This window comes from Sciurus vulgaris (assembly GCF_902686455.1).
Source record: "Sciurus vulgaris genome assembly, chromosome: 4".
Lineage (NCBI taxonomy): Eukaryota > Metazoa > Chordata > Mammalia > Rodentia > Sciuridae > Sciurus > Sciurus vulgaris.
The window spans coordinates 147326909-147348981 of record NC_136464.1 but is presented as its reverse complement, the minus strand read 5'-3'; the positions used below and the strand labels follow the sequence as shown (position 1 = coordinate 147348981).

The window sequence follows — 22073 nt, the reverse complement described above, 5'->3', positions numbered from 1 at the left end:
CTCCTCTCTGCTTCCCACCCAGGTCTGACCCACGGGCTCCTCTGCTTTTGACACATGCACCAGCTCTGAGCTCTGCTCTGTGTTCACCCTGCTTCTGCACTCAGACCGCACTCTGTCTCCCCAGCACCCAGAGATCTGTTCATAAGTCAGATCTGGTCATGGCTCCCCGCTGCCCCCAAACCTCCAGGGGCTTCCCTTGCCACTCAGAATCAAATCCAAAGCCCTTACCACTGTCCTCAAAGCAGGGCCAGATCCGGCTCCCTCCTTCCCTCCCCTAGTAGGTCCCAGCAAGTCCAGCTGCTTTTCAGCCCCTGCCTCAGGGCTCTTCCCACTGCTGTTCCTTCTCCCTGGAACTGTCTACCCGGTGTTCTTAGCTGTTTCTTGTTCTCATGTGTCCTCTGTCAGCTTAAATAGTCCTTCCTGGGCTTGCCTGACCCACCACTTTACTGGCTGTCCCTACTAGGGTGCAGATCTCTTGCTGAAGTGGGGTGGGAACCAGGGTCCGTTTTCTTCATGAGCACATCTCAGGGATGCTTTGATGGATTCCATGATTCATTCATTCACTTAGGACTTTCCCCCTCACCGGGGCAGACCGCCTCCTGTCTTGGCCTCCCTGCTGCAGCCCCATTACTGCCCTGCACGCTGCCCTGGGTGGTTCCTGCCAATCCCCTGTGACTGCACCCTCTTTCTGCTGGGTTCACTTATATGCTTCTGTCCTCCTTTATTCTTCAAGTGTCACCTTTGCATCGACCCGCATCGCTCCTCATTTTGAACCACCTGCCAGCCAATGCTCTTCTTGCGCCCTTCACTCCACCCTGATGGGCTGCCCACACTGACACTGGGGTGGCAGTTTTAAGGTTCAAGCGTGACGGTGTTGTTCCTTTGCTTAATACCCTTCTGTGGCTCCCATTGCTCTTCGGAAGTGTTCCCGGGGTCTCTGGTGGTTCACTCTCCCTGACACCCTACCCTGCCTCTCCCTGCCTGTCAAAGCTACATCCATTGCAGTTCCCCGCTGTGCAGTACTCTCCCTGTCCCCTCCAACTTCCCCTTCCCAATTTCCAAATCCGGTAGAATTCAACAAGGCACATTCCAGTTTCTCCAAGTGGCTCCGGCATCTTTCTGGGATATGCTGCCCCCTGGTGGCCAAAACAAATAATGGTCTTTATTATAATCTTTCTGCTGGGCCCATTGTAGTCACCTTGACTGGTGACAGATGGGGCAGAAATAATGCACTGATAAGTGAGTGACAGAGTCTGAGAGGGATGCCTAACTAGTGGACATAACAAAATTAACAAGAAGCAAAATGCTATATAACTGGGCTAAATCTAACCATAGATAACTGTGAAGTTCAAAAACAAAACTCCTGTGCCAGATGGACACACACACACTGTGGGAACTGGGAAGAACGCAGCATTGGCGTTGTCAGCACTTAGACAGTCCTCAAGGTCAAGGGAAACGATGGGGTCCCCAGAGAAAGGGAAGCAAAGCTAGAGGCAAAGAGGCACAATAAGCTGAGCTTGTGGCGCACGCCTGTAATCCCAGCAACTAGGGAGGCCGAGACAGGAGGATCCGAGTTCAAAGCCAGCCTCAGCAACTTAGTGAGACCCTGTCACAAAATAAAAATAAAAGGTCTGGGGATGTTGCTCTGTGATTGAGCACCCCTGGGTTCAGTCCCCACTCCCCCCAAACAACAACAACCAATAAACCCAACAGCAATGGTACAAGAGCAACCTCAGGGAGGAAAAGAGAGAGGCTCAGCCTTAGGGGTGGGAGCAGCTTCCCCCAGGGAATACATTAAAAACCGGGATACCAGGAGAGCCAGTATAGGTCTTCAAGTAAGGAAGGGAAGGCGCACAGTGGGTCTTTGCTTTTTTAAAAGTGGGAGATGTGCATCGCTCAGCAAATGCTGTGCACCAAGTTCCCTGAAGGGTGATGATGTAAAACCAATTACTTTTTCTCACAAGTTTGTGGGCCGGCTGGCCAGGGTGGCAGAAACAAAAGAGCAGGAAGAAATACGGGCTTCTTAAGGCCTGATGTCAGAAATGGGTGGAGGACACTTTGTGTCTTTCGGTCAAACCCCAAATCAAGAGTGGGGCAGTACTCTGCCCTGCTCACAGAGGACCGGCAGCCATTCCATGAAGGGTGTGAGTAAAAGAAAGGTGGAAAATTGGGGCCATTGAAGCCTCTGCCATAGGAGACAAGCAGAATGTTTGGACAGAAAGAAAGAAGACGTCAGAGAGGGAGAGAGTGGACCGAATTTAATGAATATTGAGAAAATTATGAATTGGAACAGAAATTAACATACTGGCTCTGCCGATGACTGGCAGTGCAGCCTTGGGTAAGTCATTTAACCGGAGACGCCACCTCTTTATCTTTAAATGGAAATGATCATCTCTACGTGTGGCGTGAAAAGTAAATGAAGTCATGGGACAAGTGCTTCACCGCAGCATGCACACCTCGATGACACAGTGAGTTTCCAGGAGTGGTGGGAGGCTGTCACGGGGCAGTGGGAACACAATGGTCGCTTTCAAGCACTAAGGGCATTCACGTAGTGGCGGAGGATGAGACAAAGAGTCTGTGTTATAGAGGGACCAGTGATGGGAATAGGGGAGGGAGGGAGAGGGGCGGCCCTAAAAATAACATTTTAATAATGAGATCAGTTCCAGCCTGGCGATTTCTTCATCACTGGGGTGTTAGCACCAAGGCTGGCTGACCTGCTCTGTAGAGAAAAGCTAAAGAGGCAGTGTCCCCGAGGACAGGTGGCTGGATTGATGGGTCCACTCTGGACTGAGGGCAGTCCATGATCCCAAACCCCCAGGGTGTGTTCTGTTGTTCTCAGTTTTTTTGGTGATTCAAAGGCATTTGGTGGGTGTGGGTCAGAGATGCAGGACCTCAGGAGATTCTCGGGACAATCCCAAAGAGTGGGGAATGACTGTGCTCAGCTGTGCATAAACACGAGGGTTCCAGTCCCAGTGGGACATACCAAGCAAGGAAGGAAGGCTGAGCTGAAGCCCAGGGACAGAGTCGGAGGTTCAGTCCTGCAGACCTTAGGACGCGTTCATCTGAGGTGATGAACTGTGCGTGCAGCTGAAACCAGACCCGGAGAAGCTTCTGTGTGGGTTGCAGCCGAGGGGGTCACATTTGGTGTGTCTGGTAAGCTCCCTGGCCTGGTTTTTCTGATATGGGTTTAATACACCTTAGGTGCTTTGAATTAATTCAATTAGTTCACAGGTGGTCATCTTCGTCAGTATGAGTATTAGTTTGTGCCTGATGGTTGTGCTGGGCAGATGGTGGTTGTTTAAAGTCATTCTATCTCAGCATTTGAAGTCTAAATGGAGTAACTCATGGCAAACTGCTTTATAGAACGGAGTCACTCAGGGTTAGACGCAGTCTGAAAACCGCGGTTCTATTCATCATGGAGTAACTCTGAGCAGGGCACAGCCTGCTGTCCACAGCCATCCTAACTGGAAAAGAATTTGACTTCAGAAAAATGACTAACGCAAGCAGTCACAACAGCAAAACGTTACAGTCTAAATAGTAAAATCATACTCAGTTTTACAGAGCGGCCATGAATACTTGAGGATTGCATAAAGGGTCATGAAAAGGTTGTCGGGAGTATAAAATCATCAATTCTTCTATCATGTAGGGTGAGCCAGCCACCCTGCTTGCAGAGAACACCTGGGGCCAGCGGTAGAGCGCTGGCCTAGCAAGAAGGAGGCCCTGGGTTCCATCTTCAGCACCACATTAAAACAGCAACGCAGCAGCAACAACAAGTTCGCTGAAATGAACAGTGCACATTTGCTGGACTGTTTTGCTTTCTCCAAAAGCTCTCTGGAGAAACCTGGCGAGGCACTTGTACTACCCCCTTCCTATTTTGCCAGCAGCAATTTTCTTGATTTGAGGGCTTCAGTACTACATGTCAATAAATATTTGCTGCTGCTGTTTTTCTGACACATTTTGAAAAGAATCCCTCTGGCTCAGTCACTCTGTTCCCCTCAGCTTATCCATGACCAGCGTCATCTGCCAGCAGGAGGAGTAAGTGGCCAGAGAAGGGCTGGAGAACCGTTTAGTCTGCCTGCTGGTGTTGACCAATTACCTAGCCACTGGCAACGGCTTCTTAAAAGGAGTTCTCAGAATTGTCTGGAGAGTCCCTGATGGTATCTGATTCTGGCCAATCCCCAGGAAACAGGTGGGCAGGAGGAAGTGAGGTTTGTCACTTTGGCAGCAACATCAGTCAAGAAAGGGAGAGTCTCCCTAGCTGTAATCATCTGGAAGTGTGAGCCTTCCACCCATCAGTGAGGGGAAGGGTTGAGTGTGGAATATCATAGTGGCTTCCCCCTGCGTGTGAAGATAAAGCTTTTCACGTTCAGGAACACACACACTTTTGTAGTAAAACACACTTGCCCAGAACCTCTCAGATTTACTAACTAAAATTTGGGTTTATAGATTAGGGCAACTGCAGCTTCTTAGGAAGCATCACCACAGCTTCAAAGTGAAGGTCCCTGGTCTGTTATCTGCAAGAACAGGAAAGGTGAAAAGTTCCATGATAAGTGGTGGTCTTGGCCCATTGCCATGTACCCTTCTCAGGAATCTTCTGGAAGATGTGCTTTTCCAAATTGAGAGAGGGGATTACAGAAAGGTGAAGGATCTCCCCAGAGTGGTTGTGGAGAGCCCCAGACATGGGCACAGCAGACTGATGGAGCCATAGGTCCAGACTGGTCAGAAGGCCCTGTGAAGGGTTTCTTTGAGAAGGATGTTTGAGGATACCTAATGGGTTGGAACATACTGGGAGATTATACAACTGAGAGAAGAGTTTGGCCACAGATTAGTAATGAAATAGAGAACGAAGCAATTCCCACCAACAAAACCCAAATTTTTAATTCAGGAAAGGGAGTTCATATGGAAGGAAAAAGTAATCATAGTACACAACATGACAAAGCTATGATCAGTATTTACATAGTCAGAACAGTGAATTTTGGGGCAACCGTAATAAAAGTCTACAGTATTGGGAAAATAGAAAGGTTGAAGTATATGGAGAGAGGGTGATGTGAAACTAAACTTTTCCATAGTAGAAATTGAAAAGATAATGCCTAAAACTAAAGAAAAAAAAAAAAAAAACTATTAAGGGACAATACAGGCAAGTGATTTGGATATTTAGAAATGAATACAAAAAATATCAGTTTGGATCAAGATCAGTGACTCAAGTCTGTAGTTCCAACTACTTGAGAGGCTGAAGGAGGAGGATAGTGTAAGACCAGGAGTTCAAGGCTAGCCTGGGCAGCACAGTGAGGCCTCATCTAAATAAAATAAATAAATAAATAACCCCAATGTCTTTGAGGAGGGGGGAACTCCTCAGGGAAATTATCATTTCAAAGTTTCTGAATTAAATTATTTAACAGAAATAGGTTGTTCTTTTTCTTTTTTCTTTTCTTCTTCATTTGTGTGTGTTGCTGGGATTGAACCCAGGGCTTGGTGCATGCTAGGCAAACACTCTGCATGAGCTACAGCCCCAACCCAGGTTGATCCATTTTTAATAAGCCTCATTTTTAACTGGTACACATCAGTGGGGTTTGTTTTACATAGGTGCAGAATAGTCAATAAATTGGCTTACATGATAGAAAACTTTTGCAGGATATTAAATAGATAAATTTTTAATGGTGAACAGTAATTGCATTAAAACATCCATGACTTTAAGATAAATGTCAAATGCTAATACAGGCAATTAAATGTTACCTGGTCAACAGATAAGATCAAATTATTCTGAACAATGTATTCTATCCTTGCAGCCTAGATCAACTAAGACCATGTGGTAGACATTTCAATGTCCAGAGAGAAGTAAGTCAGGTTGGTTCTTTATGACATTCAGTTATGACCAAGACCCACCCCACAAAGGAACTTTTGACTGAATTTCTGATTGATTGATGTACTGATTGAGGTAAAGTGTAACAACTCCTTTGGTCTTCCATTGCTTGGAAAAATTATTGCAGTTTAGGAGTGTCTGCAAAATTGTCTGGCTTATTCATGTGTGTTAGTAACTTGGAAAATAAACAAGATAGAAGTTACAGGTTATAAGCACTTCCCTCCTAATTTTAAATTGGAGTCTGGGGATGTGGTTGAGTGGTACAACACTTGGCTAGCAGGAGCAAGGCCCTGTGTTCAGTCCTTGGTACTGAAAGGAGGAAAAAAAGCACAAATGGGAGAGGTTGCAAACTGCTTTTTACCCACTCTGTACTACACACACAATTTATTAATTTGGTACTGGGGATTGAACCCAAAGGCACTTAACCACTGAGCCACATTCCTAGGACTTTTCATTTTGAAACAGGTTCTCACTAGGTTGTCTACAGCCTCACTAAAATGCCAAGACTAGCTTCAAACTTGCAATCCTCCTGCCTCTGCCTCCTGAGCTGCTAGGATTATAGACATGCACCACTGTGCCCAGCCTAAACATAATTAAAAAAAATTTTTAGTTGTTGATGGGCCTTTATTTTAATTTTTATGTGGTGCTGAGAATTGAACCCAGTGCCTCACACATGCTAGGCAAGCACTTCACCACTGAGCCACAACTCCAGCCCTAAACATAATTTTTAAAAAGACTTTTTGAAGATGATACTGTGGAATTGGTCATCCTCAAATTTTGATACCTGATCATGAAATCATGAAAAGTTCCTGGTGCAATTTACACTAAATGAGAAGTTCTTAGGTCTAACAAGTTTTTTTTTTTTTTTTTTTTTTTTTTTTTTGGTTAAATACTAATGGTTTTTGTCAGTGGTTTTCAATAGGGGCCAGGGACGTGGCTAACATTCTGTACTACACAGGGCAGCCTCACAGAATATCAGAATCCCAAATGACAATTGTGCCAAGTCTGAGAAACTGTGATCCAACTTGATTTTGTGTTATAAAAACAAAAGATAAAACTGTAGCAAAGCCAGCACATCAGCCCCAGGATATCAATAAAAGGTTTCACAATTGAGAAAGCATTCTGAATATCTTACTGCATTGTGTAAACTTCCGAAAGTATCTTTTTCAGGCTAGTCTGTTATTGGATGAATTAAACTTTTAAAAATTCCATTTTGTGAATTAAGATATTTCTTCTGTTTCAAAAAGTACCCAAAGCAACCTACACTTTTCATTTTGAGCTGAGAGCCTAGCATAGGGTGCTTAGGAGTTGAATAAATAAATGATTCCAAACATATAAATGCTAGCTGGAGACAGGAAGCCTACGTTTCAGGCACTGTAACTCAGAATCTCCTTCCAAGGTGGTAAGGCATTTCACCAGATCCCAAGTGAGGACACTTCTGCCACCAGGTTCTGCTGCAGGCCAAGCACACCTGCTAGGGGGCCTGTTCCATCACAGAGGTGTCAGAAAACCTTGGCCCCATAGACCCTGCCCCATGTGAGGGCAGCTGGTTTCCTCTTAGAAAAACTATCATTTTTGGAATTATTGGAGAATTAAGAAATCTGACGGATAAAAGAAAATAAAGTGGAACAGAAGGACTACAAAGAATGTTTTAAAAGGAGGCCTAATCTCAGCTGTCTTGGTAGTAGTCCGTGGAGGCTCTAGGGCTGGGTTTTGAAATCCTGCTGCCCTGCAGTGAGCATGGATGATCTTTCAAAAACCAGGATGTGCCCTTGGCAGCAAATGTAGAAAAGATGCAAAGAAATGTTCCACCTCAGATCTCAAAACAGGACTAAACTCCCAAGTGGTAATATACGCTACTTCTGCATATTACGTACATGAGTAGAGTACTTGTTATAACTACTTGTACTTTTTATATATCTGAAATACTTCATAATTTAAAACGACAGCAAAAAAGTGACATCAGGGATATTATACATGAGATAAAGATACTGAATTGATGCTTACTTTAGTCTAAAACAGTAGTAACTTGCTCAGCTCAATGCCATGTGGTCGTTATTGGCAACCCAGGACTCTTAAAGTGCTCCAAAGTGTGTCAAAAGTAGGTTGCTGTGAATGATCTCAAGACAGAACGGTTCATGAGTAAAAAGTGGAAGCCTATGAGTGAATGGTGTATTTTCTAACTCAGTAAATTGAGGAAGAAAAACAGTAAAATCAGATTAAAAAGTTTTACCCGTAATACAATAAAAACACATAAGCCTGTGTCTACTCATATGACAGACATGGAGTAAGCCAGGCAAATGCTTAGCCACCTCCAGTATGGCTATTCTTTACCAAGTACGAATCTACCATTATCTTCTCCATCTTTGAAATTAAGGATGGCATTCTGTCTTTTGTTTAAGTGCACATGTTGATTCCTCCAGCTAAAGGATGAAATCTCTTGCCGGGGAATTGGCAGAGCGGAGTCCACACTGGTACATGTAGTTTCTGCAAACCCACGTGGGCTCTGGGTCCAGCTCTGCCATGCTTGGGGGCAACAGTCATCTTCCCTTGCCCCTTGCAGGGCGACCGTCCGCCTCCACTGCTTTCTCAGTTCAGCTCATCCCTGCTGTTTGGATAACCAAACAGCTTAGCACTGTAACTTCTACAAGGCTGTTTCCATGACTCTCCAGAGCATTTGCAGTTCTCCTGGGCCATCTCTGTTCCCACACTTACATCCACAGCAGGGTCAGCCTTGAAGGTGACCAGAATCCTCTGGAGGGCCTGTGCACACTTAGCTTGCTGGGTTCCAGGGGTTGAGTCAACAGGTCCAGGTGGACCCTAAGAATGTACAGGTCTAACAGGTACCCAGGCGATGCTGATGCTGCTGGCCCAGGGGCCACCCTCTGAGAACCACTGCTCTGAATTACTGGAGCCCATGCTTGTTTTTATCTTCCACTGGGGGCGAGCATCTTGAGATCGGGGAGCAGTTCTTCTGCAGTTCATCCCCAGGGTCTAGCCTGTGTCCAGCAGTGCTAGATGAACTGACTAATATTTTCTGAGTGCCTGTTGTGACCCAAGCACTGTTCTCGGTACTGAGATTAGGCAGTTAAATGAATATTTAATATACACTGAATACATCAAATCTCCATGCCTTCATAGAGTTTTCTTCTGGTGCCACATAGTAAACCCTCAATAACTGTTCATTGAAATCTGACCAGTTGTATGGCATGAAAAAAAAATGGCAACATCATGACCATTGTAATAGTGCTATGGAAATATCAATGTTCTGTTTCCACAGTTTTCTCAATTATATGCTTTTCCTTTCTGATATCCCATCCCAACACCCAACACAAAAATCCATAATTCTGGCAGTATATATCCAACTTTTGGGTCTTACAAAATATTTGTTGATTGATTTATAAACTATTTAGCATAAATGAACTATTAGATCAAAGAACTTATGCATGTGTTACAATAATAAAGCAATTTGGGAGATGAGCACTCTCAATTTTTTTTCTTGTGATGCTGGGGAATTTTTATGATGATAAGTATTAAAGAATAATTTAACTAGTGTATTTCAAATTAGAATTAGTTGTCCCTCCACACACATACACGCTCCCTGTTCCATGACCTACATCTGTGTTAAATGTTTATGGCAGTTCTCACTGGGCAGTATGATGACTGAATTCCCAGAGGTCCTAAGCAGGCTGCTGTGCAAGCCGAGGCAGCTGGTTGACACTTGGATTGTTCCATGCCTAACTGAAAAAGTAGTAGGAGGCGCCAGGTGACGCTGTGAACATGAAGGGGACAAAAAAAAAAAAAAAAAAAAAAAAGGCAAATCTCACCACCTCCTTACACTCAGGAGCCTTTTCATGAAGCATCACTCCCTAGGCCTGTCCTCCTAACCCCAGGAAAGTCCAAAACACAATGATTCTTCAGAATAATTTTTTGAGTTTCTCAGCAAATAATTGGAGAAATGAGCTGGGTACACAGACACCTGTGTAATCCCTGCCACATGGGAGGCTGAGGCAGGAGGATTAGAAATTCCAGGACAGCCTGGGCAACTTAGCCAGACCCTAACTCAAAATAAAACTTAAAAAAAAAAAGGGCTGAGGACATGGCTCAATGGTAGAGCAGTTGCCTAGCACGTGCAAGGCCCTGGAGTTGATCCTTAGTACTGTGAAAAAAGAAAAAAGAAATCTGAACAAATTGGAAGGGATGTGTTTTCTTTGAAGACTTTCAGTACTCCTGAGGTTTGCAAATATTCCTAGCTGGCCTGCCTTTTGATGGTTAAAGCCTTGAGACACCCTGTATTGATGGAGGGGAAAATTATATTGGGGCAGCGTTTACTAATGGAACTCTAAAAAGGCTGGTTTTAATATCCCACAGTCACATATTTTTCTGTTTACATTATGATCAATTTGAGACTCACTGCCAGTGATCTCAAGAGTTAGTGACATCAAAAAGCAATACTACGGGCTGGGGAGATAGCTCAGTCAGTAGAGTGATTGCCTTGCAAGTACAAGGCCCTGGGTTCGATCCCCAGCACCGCCAAAAAAAAAAAAAAAAAAAAAAGCAATACTACTTCAGAATAATATTCTCTTCCTAGTGCTAGCTGGAATTAGTGGCGTAACTGGACTCTAGTCCCACAATCACTGTGAAATAAAAAGTTTACGATAAACTAACATACATTTATTTATGCAGTGTTGGGGATAAAACCCAGGACTTTGTGCAAGCTGGCTAGCACTGGACTCTGCCTCCAGCCAAGAGATTACTATTTTTAAAAATATATTTTCAAAACAGAGACTTTAGTCAATCCTTATTAAGCAATTTTTGAATGCTAGAAAGATTTGGGTATAAACATGACCCTTCTGGTTAGTTATACATGGATTCTTAACAGATGAAGAGATTGTCACTTATTTCCCTGGACAATTTACTGTCACCCTTGTAATCCAAAGGAATTAATACTTCTCAAAAGATATGTAATTCCCTTTTGAGGTATGACTCCAGTGAGCCAGCCCCTTTCAAACAGAAATTGAGACAAACAGAAATCAATCCCTGTTGGTGATCACACTGATATCATTTAAGTATTAAACACATTGCATATCCTGAAAAATACACAAATAAGTCTAGAATAAAAATGTCCTCATCAACATAATTCATATCCTAAAAAACTTCTCAATGGTTCACGAAATCCATCCTCATTTTCTGAGTGAAGAAGGCTGAATTTCAGAGGTGTAACAATCACTCCAGAGGCGTCACTGCAGTGTGGCAAGGCCCTCCGAGGGCTTTCCTAGACACAGCTTCTTGCGGTGCTGCTCCTCGCTCCCAGGCAGGGCTCTCAGCACACCATCTAGCACGCAAGAACAACTTTGAGTCAGGAAACGTCACTTCAAACACACGGGGACTTGCTTCAGTCACACAAGGTGGAAGAGCAAAACAAAGCTTCAGGTAAGGGACCATTCATTTCACTTTACCTTCAAATTCTCAACTGTTTCGACATTCCACACTCAAATGTTCATTTCTTCAATCAATACTGAATCCAGGTAACTCAATACAGTGTCTGATCACTTTTTAAAAACTGGATTCACTCAACAGTGTATGGAAAATACTTCATCAATTTTTTGGGGGGAAAGGCATTATTATTAGGCTGGAAGAAACAGAAATCGATCCCTGTTGGTGATTACCCTGGTCTCATTAAATTAATCCACCTACTTATCCTCCAGAGAGAGGAGGGAAGCACCTGTAGGGCAGGAAGTATGGAGGACTCTCACATTCATATTCCTCTGTGCAAGGAATGTGGCCTTATCCAACAGGGCAGACTGGGAGAGGAGCCTAGTTTCAACCCCTTATTTTTATTTACTAGCTTTATTGGTACAAAAAACCCATATGTGTTTAAAGTACACAATAAGCTGAGCAAATTTAAAGTGTACAATTTGACGAGTTTGATATAGTACACATCCATGAAACCGCCATCACAGTCAAATCAATGAATACATCTGTCACCTGCAAGTCTTCTGCCCTTTGCTTCTGTGCTCTTGAGGGATCTGCCTGCCCTACAAGCCGGTGTGTTCCGCTGTGCTGTTTCCAAGTCCCAAGGACACCTGGACCAGGTTCTGGGGCTTGCCTTCCAGAGTGGATTCTGAAAGCCCCCCTCTCTCAACTGTCTTTTTATATAATATTTGAAACATAAAAAAAGAGAATATATGTAATACAGACCGGAAGTCTAAAGCCTAATAATAAAATAAACACTTAAGAACCTACTGCTCCCAAAATAATTGTCCTTAAATTTGCAGTAATTGTTTGCATGGGAGGGAAAAAATAAAAAATACAAGAAGCTACTGTCCCAAATAACAACTAGAACATTACCAATTACCAGGTACTCCCTCTCTCTTCCCATCTCCTCTCCCCATTCAGATGTAACCATATCATGAATTTTGTATTTATCCTTCTATTGTTTCTTAAAAATGATTTTACAACATACACTAAATAATATGCTATTTGCTTTCTTTTTCAACTTTGTATAGAAATTCATAAGATATTCTTCTGTGTTTGTTTTTTTTGTTCAACATTATATTTCTGAGATTCATCCATGTTGAAGAATAGAGCAATAGTTCACTTATTTTCACTGCTAAGTAGTAGTTCATTGTGAGACTATACTATATTTTTAATGTAATCTCACAAGCTAAATATGTCATTTTCAGTTTTTGTTTTTAAGAATAACATCACAATGAATTTGTTGTCTTTTGGTCTTTTATACAAAGATGCAAGATTTCTTAGAAGTTGAAATTTCTGGGTCATGGGGAAATGCATGTTTAGCTTTACAAAGATGTCCAATTATTTTCCAAAGTGGTTATAAAATTTTCAATCTCCCCAGTAACAAACACAAATTCATAATAATCCACATCCTCACTAGCATTTGGTATTGGCGAACTTAAATTGCATAAATCCAATGGGAATAAAAATGGTGATTCAGTGTGATCTTAAAAGATGAGTATGATCATCTTTTCATGTGTTTATCAGACATTTACATATCTGATGATGTAAAATACCCAAACCTAACATTTTCTATTAATTTTTTTCCTTCATCAATTTGTAGGATTTTTTTTACATGTTAGATGTGGAAAATCTGTTCTTCCAGAGGATGGCTGGTTCTTTTACTTTCTTTATAATGTCTTTTGGAGAAAACAAGCCGTTACCCAGAATGTATTCTATGACTTGTAAATTTTTTCTTTTATAGTTAGCATTATTTGTATTCTGTATAAGTTCTTTCTATTCCAAGTCATAAAAATATTGTTTTCTTCTGAAACTTGAAAAAATTTACTTTGCCTCTTTAATTCATATGGAATTGATTTTGAGTATTATGTGAGGTAAAAATTCATTATCAGTTTTTCTACATGCATAAGCCATTTTCCAGCACTACATATTGACTAGTCTATCATTGCCCCTGCAATATGCATGGCCTTCTCTTTTAGGGGCTAAATGTCCCATAATTCATGGGGCAATGCCCCACACTAAAAAGTTGTATCAATCAAAATACCAACAGTGGGCTGGGGAGATAGCTCAGTTGGTAGAGCTCTTGCCTGGCAAGCACAAGACCCTGGGTTCAATCCCCAGCATGGCAAAAACAAAATAAAACAAAAAAGAGTGTGCCCATTAGTAAATTGTGGTCTAACTTGTCCACTGACTTTTTCACAACTGTATTCTTTTTCAATGTATTAAAAGGGGTCTGGGTATAACATGATAGGGGAATGCAGAGGAGAGAGATCTTTTTCAGTTAAGAGAACCAGAGAAGGTCTTGACATAGTTCCTTAGGCTGTGATAACATGGATTCTTTCTTCCCCAAACTCCTTCCTGTGCAAGTGAAATATCTCTAGTTTCTTTACAAATATCACTTGGGAGAGAGATGCTTGCCTTCTAAATTCCACCTTCATCAGAGGGAAGGTACCCATCAATCTTCCTCCTGTGACATCTTGTGCTCACACCCCCATGGTGACAGAGAGCTTACTGCCTCACAAGGTAGGACAATACTGGAAAATTCATACTACAACTGAGTTATTCTCTTGTTGAGCCATGATGTGTGTTGCTGTGGTTTCTACCACTTGTTCTACATTCTGCAGTTTGGGACATCATTGGACTGGTTGACTCCCATGATCACAACAGATCAAGACACACTTCAATGCTTCCTGGACATATCTCCTCACCAAGGTAGACATCTGTGATTATTCCTCCTGGTATAAAGAGGTGGTATGACAAGGCAGAAGTGCATGGATTCTAGAAAAAGACTATTGAGGTTTGAATTCTGGCTTTACCACTCATGGACTGTAGATCTTTGGTTAAGTTACTTCACTTCAAGGAGCTTCACCTTCTTTATTTGCCTAATGAAGATAAATAACATCTATCATAGAGGGTTATTGCAGGGATAAATTGCAGTAGTCCACAAGAAGGTATTATCAGCATGTCTATGAAATGAGGATGCTTCCCTGAAGTATGAGAGGATTCCATGAGATGACTCTGGTAGATATGTTTCATAAAATGCTCTCCATGTAAAGTTATTACCAGTAACTCAGCAGGCACACTTTCCCTTCAATTTTAGGGTTTCTCTCTTCCCCCTGCCACTTTATGCTTGGATATACCCATGCAATAATATATTGGTCCCAAAGATGATAATGCCTCTGAAATGGAATTCAAAGCAATGAATGGAGGGAAGAACAAGCCTCTCAATTTATAGCAAGTGCCCAGTCTTGAACTGCCTTTCCTTCTTTAAATTCTAGAGTACACTGGGACAACCTGTTAGAAGAACCCAGAAAACCTTGGAAAACTGAACCTGCCAGGAACTGACCTTGGGCGAGTCATTCTGCTCTCTCTGAACCTCACTTCTAACAAAGGGGCTAGACCAGGAGTTCCTAACAAAAAGCACTATATAAGATGCATTCTCTAGAACCCCAAGACCTGGCCTCAAATTTCAGTTCCTATGGTTCAGGACCTTGACCTCTATAAGTCTTGGTTCTTCATCCATGTAGCAGCATTAATAAAAATACCTATCTAGGATGGCTGTCTGGATTGTTTTCCTCCAAATTCAGATTCTTTTCAAAATTACCCACTCTGCAAAATATATATATTTGGTACCAGGGGTGCTTAACCACTGAGTCACATCTCCAGCCCTTTTAAAATTTTTTCTGTTGAGACAGGGTCTTACTAAGTTGCTGAGGCTCCCTTTGAACTTGCAATTCTCCTGCCTCAGCCTCCCAAGTGCTGGGATTACAGGCATGCACCACTACCCCCAGCTCCTATTTGATTTTTATAATGGCTTGTTCCTTGATTGTTTTTTTTAAGAAGTATCTTTTACTTCTTAAACATTTTTTACTGTCTACTTGATAACATCAGAACAGGAAGTCCTCAGGAGTCTCACTATGCTGTTTGTTATTTCTGTGCACTCTCACTCATGGGGATACATCTTCTGTTTGTTGGCTTTTCAATAATGAACTGATGGACTCATTATACCCTAGGGGCCTCAGCTGGGATGGCTTTCTTTCTGACAGAATCTGCATTTGCTTCTGCCAGCAGTTAGGAGGTATCCCTGAGAGGGAGCCTTTTAGCGTCCTGTGAGCACTCCCAGCAAGTTTTATGTCAGAGTCTCAGGTTCAGTTCACACATCTTGCAGCAGACCCCACACATCCTCTCAAGACCCTAGCTGCTATGGACATTGGCTTTTGTGTTTGCTTACTGTTGCTTTTTATGTTCTAGGAAATATTCCTCTTGTCTCTATTACTTATTTATTTTTTTTGGAAGGGAGTATGGATTCCTGGATGGTTCCTTCATTTTCTTGAAAGTTCAGCAATTCTTTGCAAAGAATGCCTGATTTGTATTATTTGGGTTCCAGCTCTCCAGAGGGGAAGGGCACCTGGTTCCAGCTCTCCAGAGGGGAAGGGCACCTGAGAGTCAGCAGTCCGTCGCACTGCCTGGTGCCTTCTGCTTCCGTTCCTGCTGCTGGCCCTGAGCAGGCATGAGGCAGCAACCTCTACTACCTCCAAGAGCTGGACAGACTGATGGCCAAAGGTCAAGTCTCAGTCCAGTAATTAAAGCTGGGATTTCAACCTTCCTCTATTTGATTCTTAGGACTGCTTCTCGACAGAATGAAAAACTGGAAAGGACCAACATACTGTATGATTCCATTTATAGGAAATGGCCAGACTATCCATTAAAACATAAAGTAGACCAGGGTTGCCTAGGGCCGGGGTTGAGGGAGAATGGAAAGTGACTGAAATGAGTATGAGGTTTCTTTTTATGACAATGGAAATGTTCTGAATTTGGGTTATGGTGATGGCTGCCCAATTCTGAACACAGGAAAACCCACTGAATTCTAGACTTTAAAAGGGTGAATTTTTGATACATGAATTATATCTCAATAAAGCTGCTATATAATTGAGAGAGAGATAAGGATATTATTTACTAATATAAAAAAACACTTGTTCAAAAATGCATAAAACAAATGTATGATTACAAAAACAGTATGCCTCTACTTCATGTACAGAGAAACAAGATGTATCCCATTTGTTTACAATAAAAATGAATTTTAAAAAATGCATAAAACATAAATGAATAGTTTAATGAACTGTCAAAAAGTAAATATACATTTAAATATTATCTAGGTCAATAAATAAAATATGGCCAGTGAACTGGATGCCTTCTTCTGTCCCCGCCTTCCAAACTCAGGACTTTAATCCTGGATACAGGCTCTTCGTTGACTGTAAATGGCAAATACCTTCTATTCATGCCAAGTCTTTGCACTCTCTGAATGGCATCTTTTGGTGAAAAGATGCTTTTAACACAGACAATATATGTCATCTTTACTTTTCCTTTCCCTAACCATAAGAAGTTTTTAATTGACCCTCAAACAATATCATTGAAAATATATTCTTTAATCAGTTATATTTTCCTTTCTTTTTCTACTACTTTTTTCTTGATAATTTTTAAAAAATAAAATGCAGTGAATGTTTTTTCAGATTGCTAACAATAAATTTACTATCTGAATAAAATAAAGGTAATTCAGATTATAGAAAATCAAAACATATTTTCAGAGACCTTCATATTTCTTAATTTTTCAGGGTAATCAATTCATTGTTATCAAGAAAATTAATAGTACACTTCCATTTATCTAGAATCTAAACAATTATCACATAGCTACTATTTCTAAATAGGACCTCCCAAAGATTACTATTATCAAAATAGTTATGTTAATGTGCAAATAATAAAACTTCTAAGACTAATAATTCACTTATGGTGGCTCTGATGATTCTTAGTCAATTATTAAAATAACAGAACATTTCCATTCTCTGACCAACCCGAGCATCTGTGGCTTTTACTTCTAGAAGGATATACGAGTATAATACAAGTATAGCCTTCTCCTCATCATTTCTTCCTAGATTCGTCTGCACTAATTATATATATTTTTAATTTCTCACGCCCAAAAGCCTGTTTTGTTTTAGAAGAGTATTGTTCTTTACTGTTACATTTAAATTTATAAATTCAATTTGAACCTGATTATTTGTATTAAACTGCGGATTCTATAGGAGTAATTATTAATAAAGTACTTTGCCTAGCATTTTGCATACATTAGATACAAAAATGTTTATGAACAACATGAAGGACAAAAATCTAACCTGTAAAAAGAATGCAATCCTTCTATTAACATAACAATTTGTCACTTGGATCTTTAAAATTCACCAAGTGCCTCTATTCCTCAGCAACCTAGCTAGCCTCATCATAGGACTTGTAGATACTTACTTTCTCTCCTTCCTGGCTCGTTTTGTTCAAGACCATAAGCTCCAGGTGGATTCAGCTGCCACTGTAAGAGGGCACAGATACTTTATTTATATGTTTAAAATGATTTAATAAAGAACATTTCAGCACTATGCTTTTATCTATTAAAACAACTTGAAAAAAATACAAAAAAATAAAAAATAAAAGGAGTTAGCATGTCCATATAAAACCCTAACAATGCCACCCTGAGTGCTCCTGAATGGAATGATTTCTGGGGTTGGAATCAATACTCTTAGAGAAGGAAGGGACCTTAAAATCCTTTATATTCATTTCATAAATAAGACAGTGGGAGATTTGCAGTGATTTGTCTCAGGTTACAGAGTAACTAAAGGCAGTGATGGGATTTTTGACCTAGGCCTGCCCAATGCCCAGAACCATGGAATTTCTGCCACATATTCTGTCTCTAGGTCCTATCAAATCTTATAATAGGTAGAGAAGGTCTAGGTATTAAAGAATAACAATATGGCCAATATTACCTTGCCTTTTAATATAATCATACTATATAAATTATTACTTAGTTTCTATCATTTTATATCATATATAATATCAGATATCATACATCTTCTCTAGTTATAGTATTCTATCTCAACCACTCAGAAAGAAATAGGGAAGACTAAAGATTCTGAGATACTGCAGAGAAGACTGAAATGGGAAAGAAAATGGAGTGTAATCAGTATCTCTAGGACAGCTCTTCCTTCCTTTCTTGCCTAATTGGAATCCCCATCAGAATAACTAATGACTTAACCGAACAGGCCCTGCTGGGCCACTGTCTCCAGAAAGACACAATTCAGTGGGAATTACCTGGGAGCCTCTTCCATAAGCATCAATTAGTTCATCAGATTAACTAGTTAACATCTTGAGCCTTGAGGGGGGATGAGATACAAGACAAACATTTTACCATGCATTAAAAGTCCTTAGACTTTTGGTCACTTATAGAGATGATAGGGTTATCTAGGGTTAGCACCAAGAAAGAGAGAACTTACAAGGGGTGGGAAATTATGTAAAAAAGTTATGTTTTGAAACATAACTAAACAACTAAAATCTATTTATTTGGGCAGAGAAAGTAAAAACCAATAACTCTAAATTTTACACTTAAGATTCATAAAAAGGTTCTTTATGACTGTAAAAACTTAGAAATACTCTAGGTATCCAGAAACAGGGGAATGGTTAAATAAGTTAGGTCTATACATAAAGATTCTATAAATTATTTAAAAATTATTAAAAATAATTAAATTATTAAAAAATAATTTCTGAGGAAGTTTTAACAATGTATAGAAAATACAGTAATGTTAACAGTGATATCTATGAGTTAAGGAATAATGCATGTTCTCTTTTATTTTGCTACCTTCTACAACGAGCATATATTACTTACATAATAAAAAAGTAATACACCTTAATAGAGAAAACCCCATGTACATTAGACAAGAAAATTTTTTGAATAACAGGACATGAATATACACTATTCTGGAAAACAGTGTTGCCACCTCAAACCTGCTTTTTTACAGCATAGAATAAAACCATTTATCTCAAGGTATATGAGTATATTTTGAAAAGAAAAGCAAATATCTCTCAAAAATTAATTTAATCTTAAAACAAGTATCAAATTTATTGACACATCATACTTTTGACAGTCAAGCATAATCAAATTATTGAAATTCAAATTTAGAACAAATACTAGTTCATGTTAATGACTGGTATTTACAAAACTAGGTGTTTAGCTAACCAATTATGTACTGTCTCACGCCAGGCCAGATGAGGAAAGGATAAGGGAGTGGAGAGTTAATCTTCAAGAAGAGAACAGAGAAAAACAAGGGACCTCTTGGAGGAGCAAGGGACCTCTTGGGTGGGAGTTCCCAGCTCGGTTTGGTTTTCGAGCTCACACAGCTTCCCTTGTCTTCCTGCTTTCTTCCTCTTTTGCCTTTTGCTATCTCCTTCCTCTTTACAATTCAAAATCTACTAAAATCTACCAGTAAGCAAGATATTTCAGAGTTTGCTGTAAGCCATCACTCACAGTCCTGAAGAGCTGGTCACTTTATGAAGAAAATTTGGAAAACCTATTTATTCACACTCTCCAGGAGGAATAAAGAGACAAAAAACAAAACACAGAACTGGGTATTTCTTTGACTGACTGGATGTAGGTTTTTATTTACAAAGCAAGCACTTATCTCTTCTCTCTTCTTTTGGCATGGCACTATTGTTTTTGTTTTTGTTTTTTGGGGGGTACCGGGGATTGAACTCTGGGGCACTCAACCACTGAGTCACATCCCCAGCCCTATTTTGTATTTTGTTTAGAGACAGGGTCTCACTGTGTTTAGGGCCTCGCTGTTGCTGAGGCTGGCTTTGAATCCACTGGGATTACAGGCGTGTGCCACCATACCCAGTGGCAATACTGTTTTAAAACTGATAGGCTTTAAATAAAATAATCAGAAATAAAAACCAAAATACATGACAAAATAAAAAATGGTTAACACTTAATACTTCATATACATACAGAAACTGGATAGTATTTTCTTATGTTTAAAATATGTGCATATATGTATGTGTATATACACACATATACACATACACACACAGAATACATGTATGTTCCAAGCACCCTGGACTTAAACTGATGTATATAACAGGAAAAGTTCAAACTTATAAACAGTTCTATTATATACTTTTTCTATCCATGAATTCTAGTATATAAACATTATATTAAATGCCAGGACTAAATCACTGGATGTCATAAAAAGCAATGTTATTATTCTGGACATGATTCTTTTGCTATATAGAACATTACTGGAGATAAGATTTTTGGGGTTTGCTTTTGTTTTTGTTTTTGTGATATAGAGGATCTAACTCAGGGTCTCACACATGCTAGGCAAGCACTCTGCCACCACACTATATCCCTGGCCACCTGTTAATCTCAGTGACTCAGAAGGCTGAGGCAAGAAAATCACAAGTATAAGGCCAGTCTGGGCAATATAACTAGACCCTGTCTCAAAATAAAAAAATAAAAAAGGATTGGGGATTTAGCTCAGTGTTAGAGTGCCCTTAGATTCAATCCCCAGCATCTCAAAAAAAAAAAAAAAATTAAAAAAAAAAAATATATATATATTATTAGGACAATCAGTAAAATTTGATTGGAATCTATAGATTAATGGCCATAATATATTAATACTAACTTCCTGGTTTTTGTGGTTCTATGATTATTCCTTGTTTGAGGAAATAGAATGATTTGGTATGTCAGCAACTTTTGGGGAAAAATTATCCTTGCAGAGCTTTTGTAACTTTTTTTTTACATTTTCTCATGAGAAACGTGTATGTGTGTGTTTACACATGTGCATGCATCTTCCTGTCTTTTGAATAATCTTCAATTATTTTCACCTCTATCCACCACTCCAAGCTGAAACAGAAGGTTAGGGAAGAGGTGGGTCAGAGCTTTTCTTTTATCAGCCACGTGATGGCACCAGAGGGCTCAATGGCTCAAGTTAACTCAATCAAGGTCAACTCACAACTCTACAGAAATGTAAAATTCTTTATTTGACCTTTAAAAAAAAAACTATCTATCTATCTATCTATCTATCTATCTATCTATCTATCTATCTATCTATCAATCATGTATTTTTGGTACCCGGGATTGAATGCAGGGATGCTTAATCACTGAGCCACATCCCCCATCCTTTTTTAATATATATATATATATATATTTATTTATTTAGAGACAGAGTCTTGATAAGTTGCTTGGGGCCTTGCTAAGTTGCTAAGGCTGGCTTTGAACTCTTGATCCTCCTGCCTCAGACTCTCGAGCCACTGGGATTATAGGCCCATGCCACAGTGTCTGGCAAAACTGTAAAATTCTTAAGGCAGAGATCCTTAGTGAACATTTTCTGGTATGTAAGTGCTTGCATGTAAAAATAAACTTAATGAGGGCTGAGGTTTTGGCTCAGTGGTTGAGCACTTGCCTAGCATGTGCGAGGTACTTGGTTCAATTCTCAGCATAGCATATGAATAAATAAAATAAAGGTATTGTGTCCCTCTATAACTAAAAAAAAAAATTACAAATAAGCTCAATGATAATAATTTGCTAAAACTCTTTAAAAAGGATAGAAATCACTAATTTACAATTTGCAGCAGGGTTTCAAACAACATAATAGGAAATACAGTTTGAAGAAAAAGTGTATCTACTTACGGTAAATTTGCTAACACCCTCAAGTTCCCCAAACCTCATGTAAGAGATGTCTGCCTTCTTTTTTCCAACATCTACATCCCCTGCATAGATCTGCTTTATGCCTGCACCTTTAATTAAAGGTACGCATTCATCACACGGACACTTTGTCACAAAAATCATGCTTCTTTCTTCTGGTTTTATTTCTTGACACCTACAAAAAACATTTACAGAATATTACAAAGGTAATTTCTGAAA

At 40.1% G+C, this 22073-nt stretch overlaps 1 protein-coding gene across 8 annotated transcripts in view; it reads right to left on the bottom strand.

Moving 5' to 3' along the window:
- Window positions 1-2248: 2248 nt before the first annotated feature.
- CDADC1 (cytidine and dCMP deaminase domain containing 1) overlaps window positions 2249-22073 on the bottom strand; it is a 49665-nt gene continuing 29840 nt past the window's right edge. Inside the window, exons 8-11 of one of the 8 annotated variants that reach the window (XR_013763465.1) lie at window positions 21840-22029; window positions 17630-17690; window positions 14155-14220; window positions 11112-14073 (exon numbers count right to left, since the gene is read on the bottom strand). Coding sequence is in view for 7 of the 8 variants with exons in the window: in XM_079137641.1 (XP_078993767.1) it covers window positions 16496-16707; window positions 17630-17690; window positions 21840-22029 (463 nt within the window). In the remaining variant the exon portion in view is untranslated. Of the gene's footprint in view, window positions 4339-10594; window positions 14221-16224; window positions 16708-17629; window positions 17691-21839; window positions 22030-22073 lie in introns of those variants that run through there. The other 7 variants (XM_079137645.1, XM_079137642.1, XM_079137643.1 and 4 more) reach the window with 7 other exon arrangements.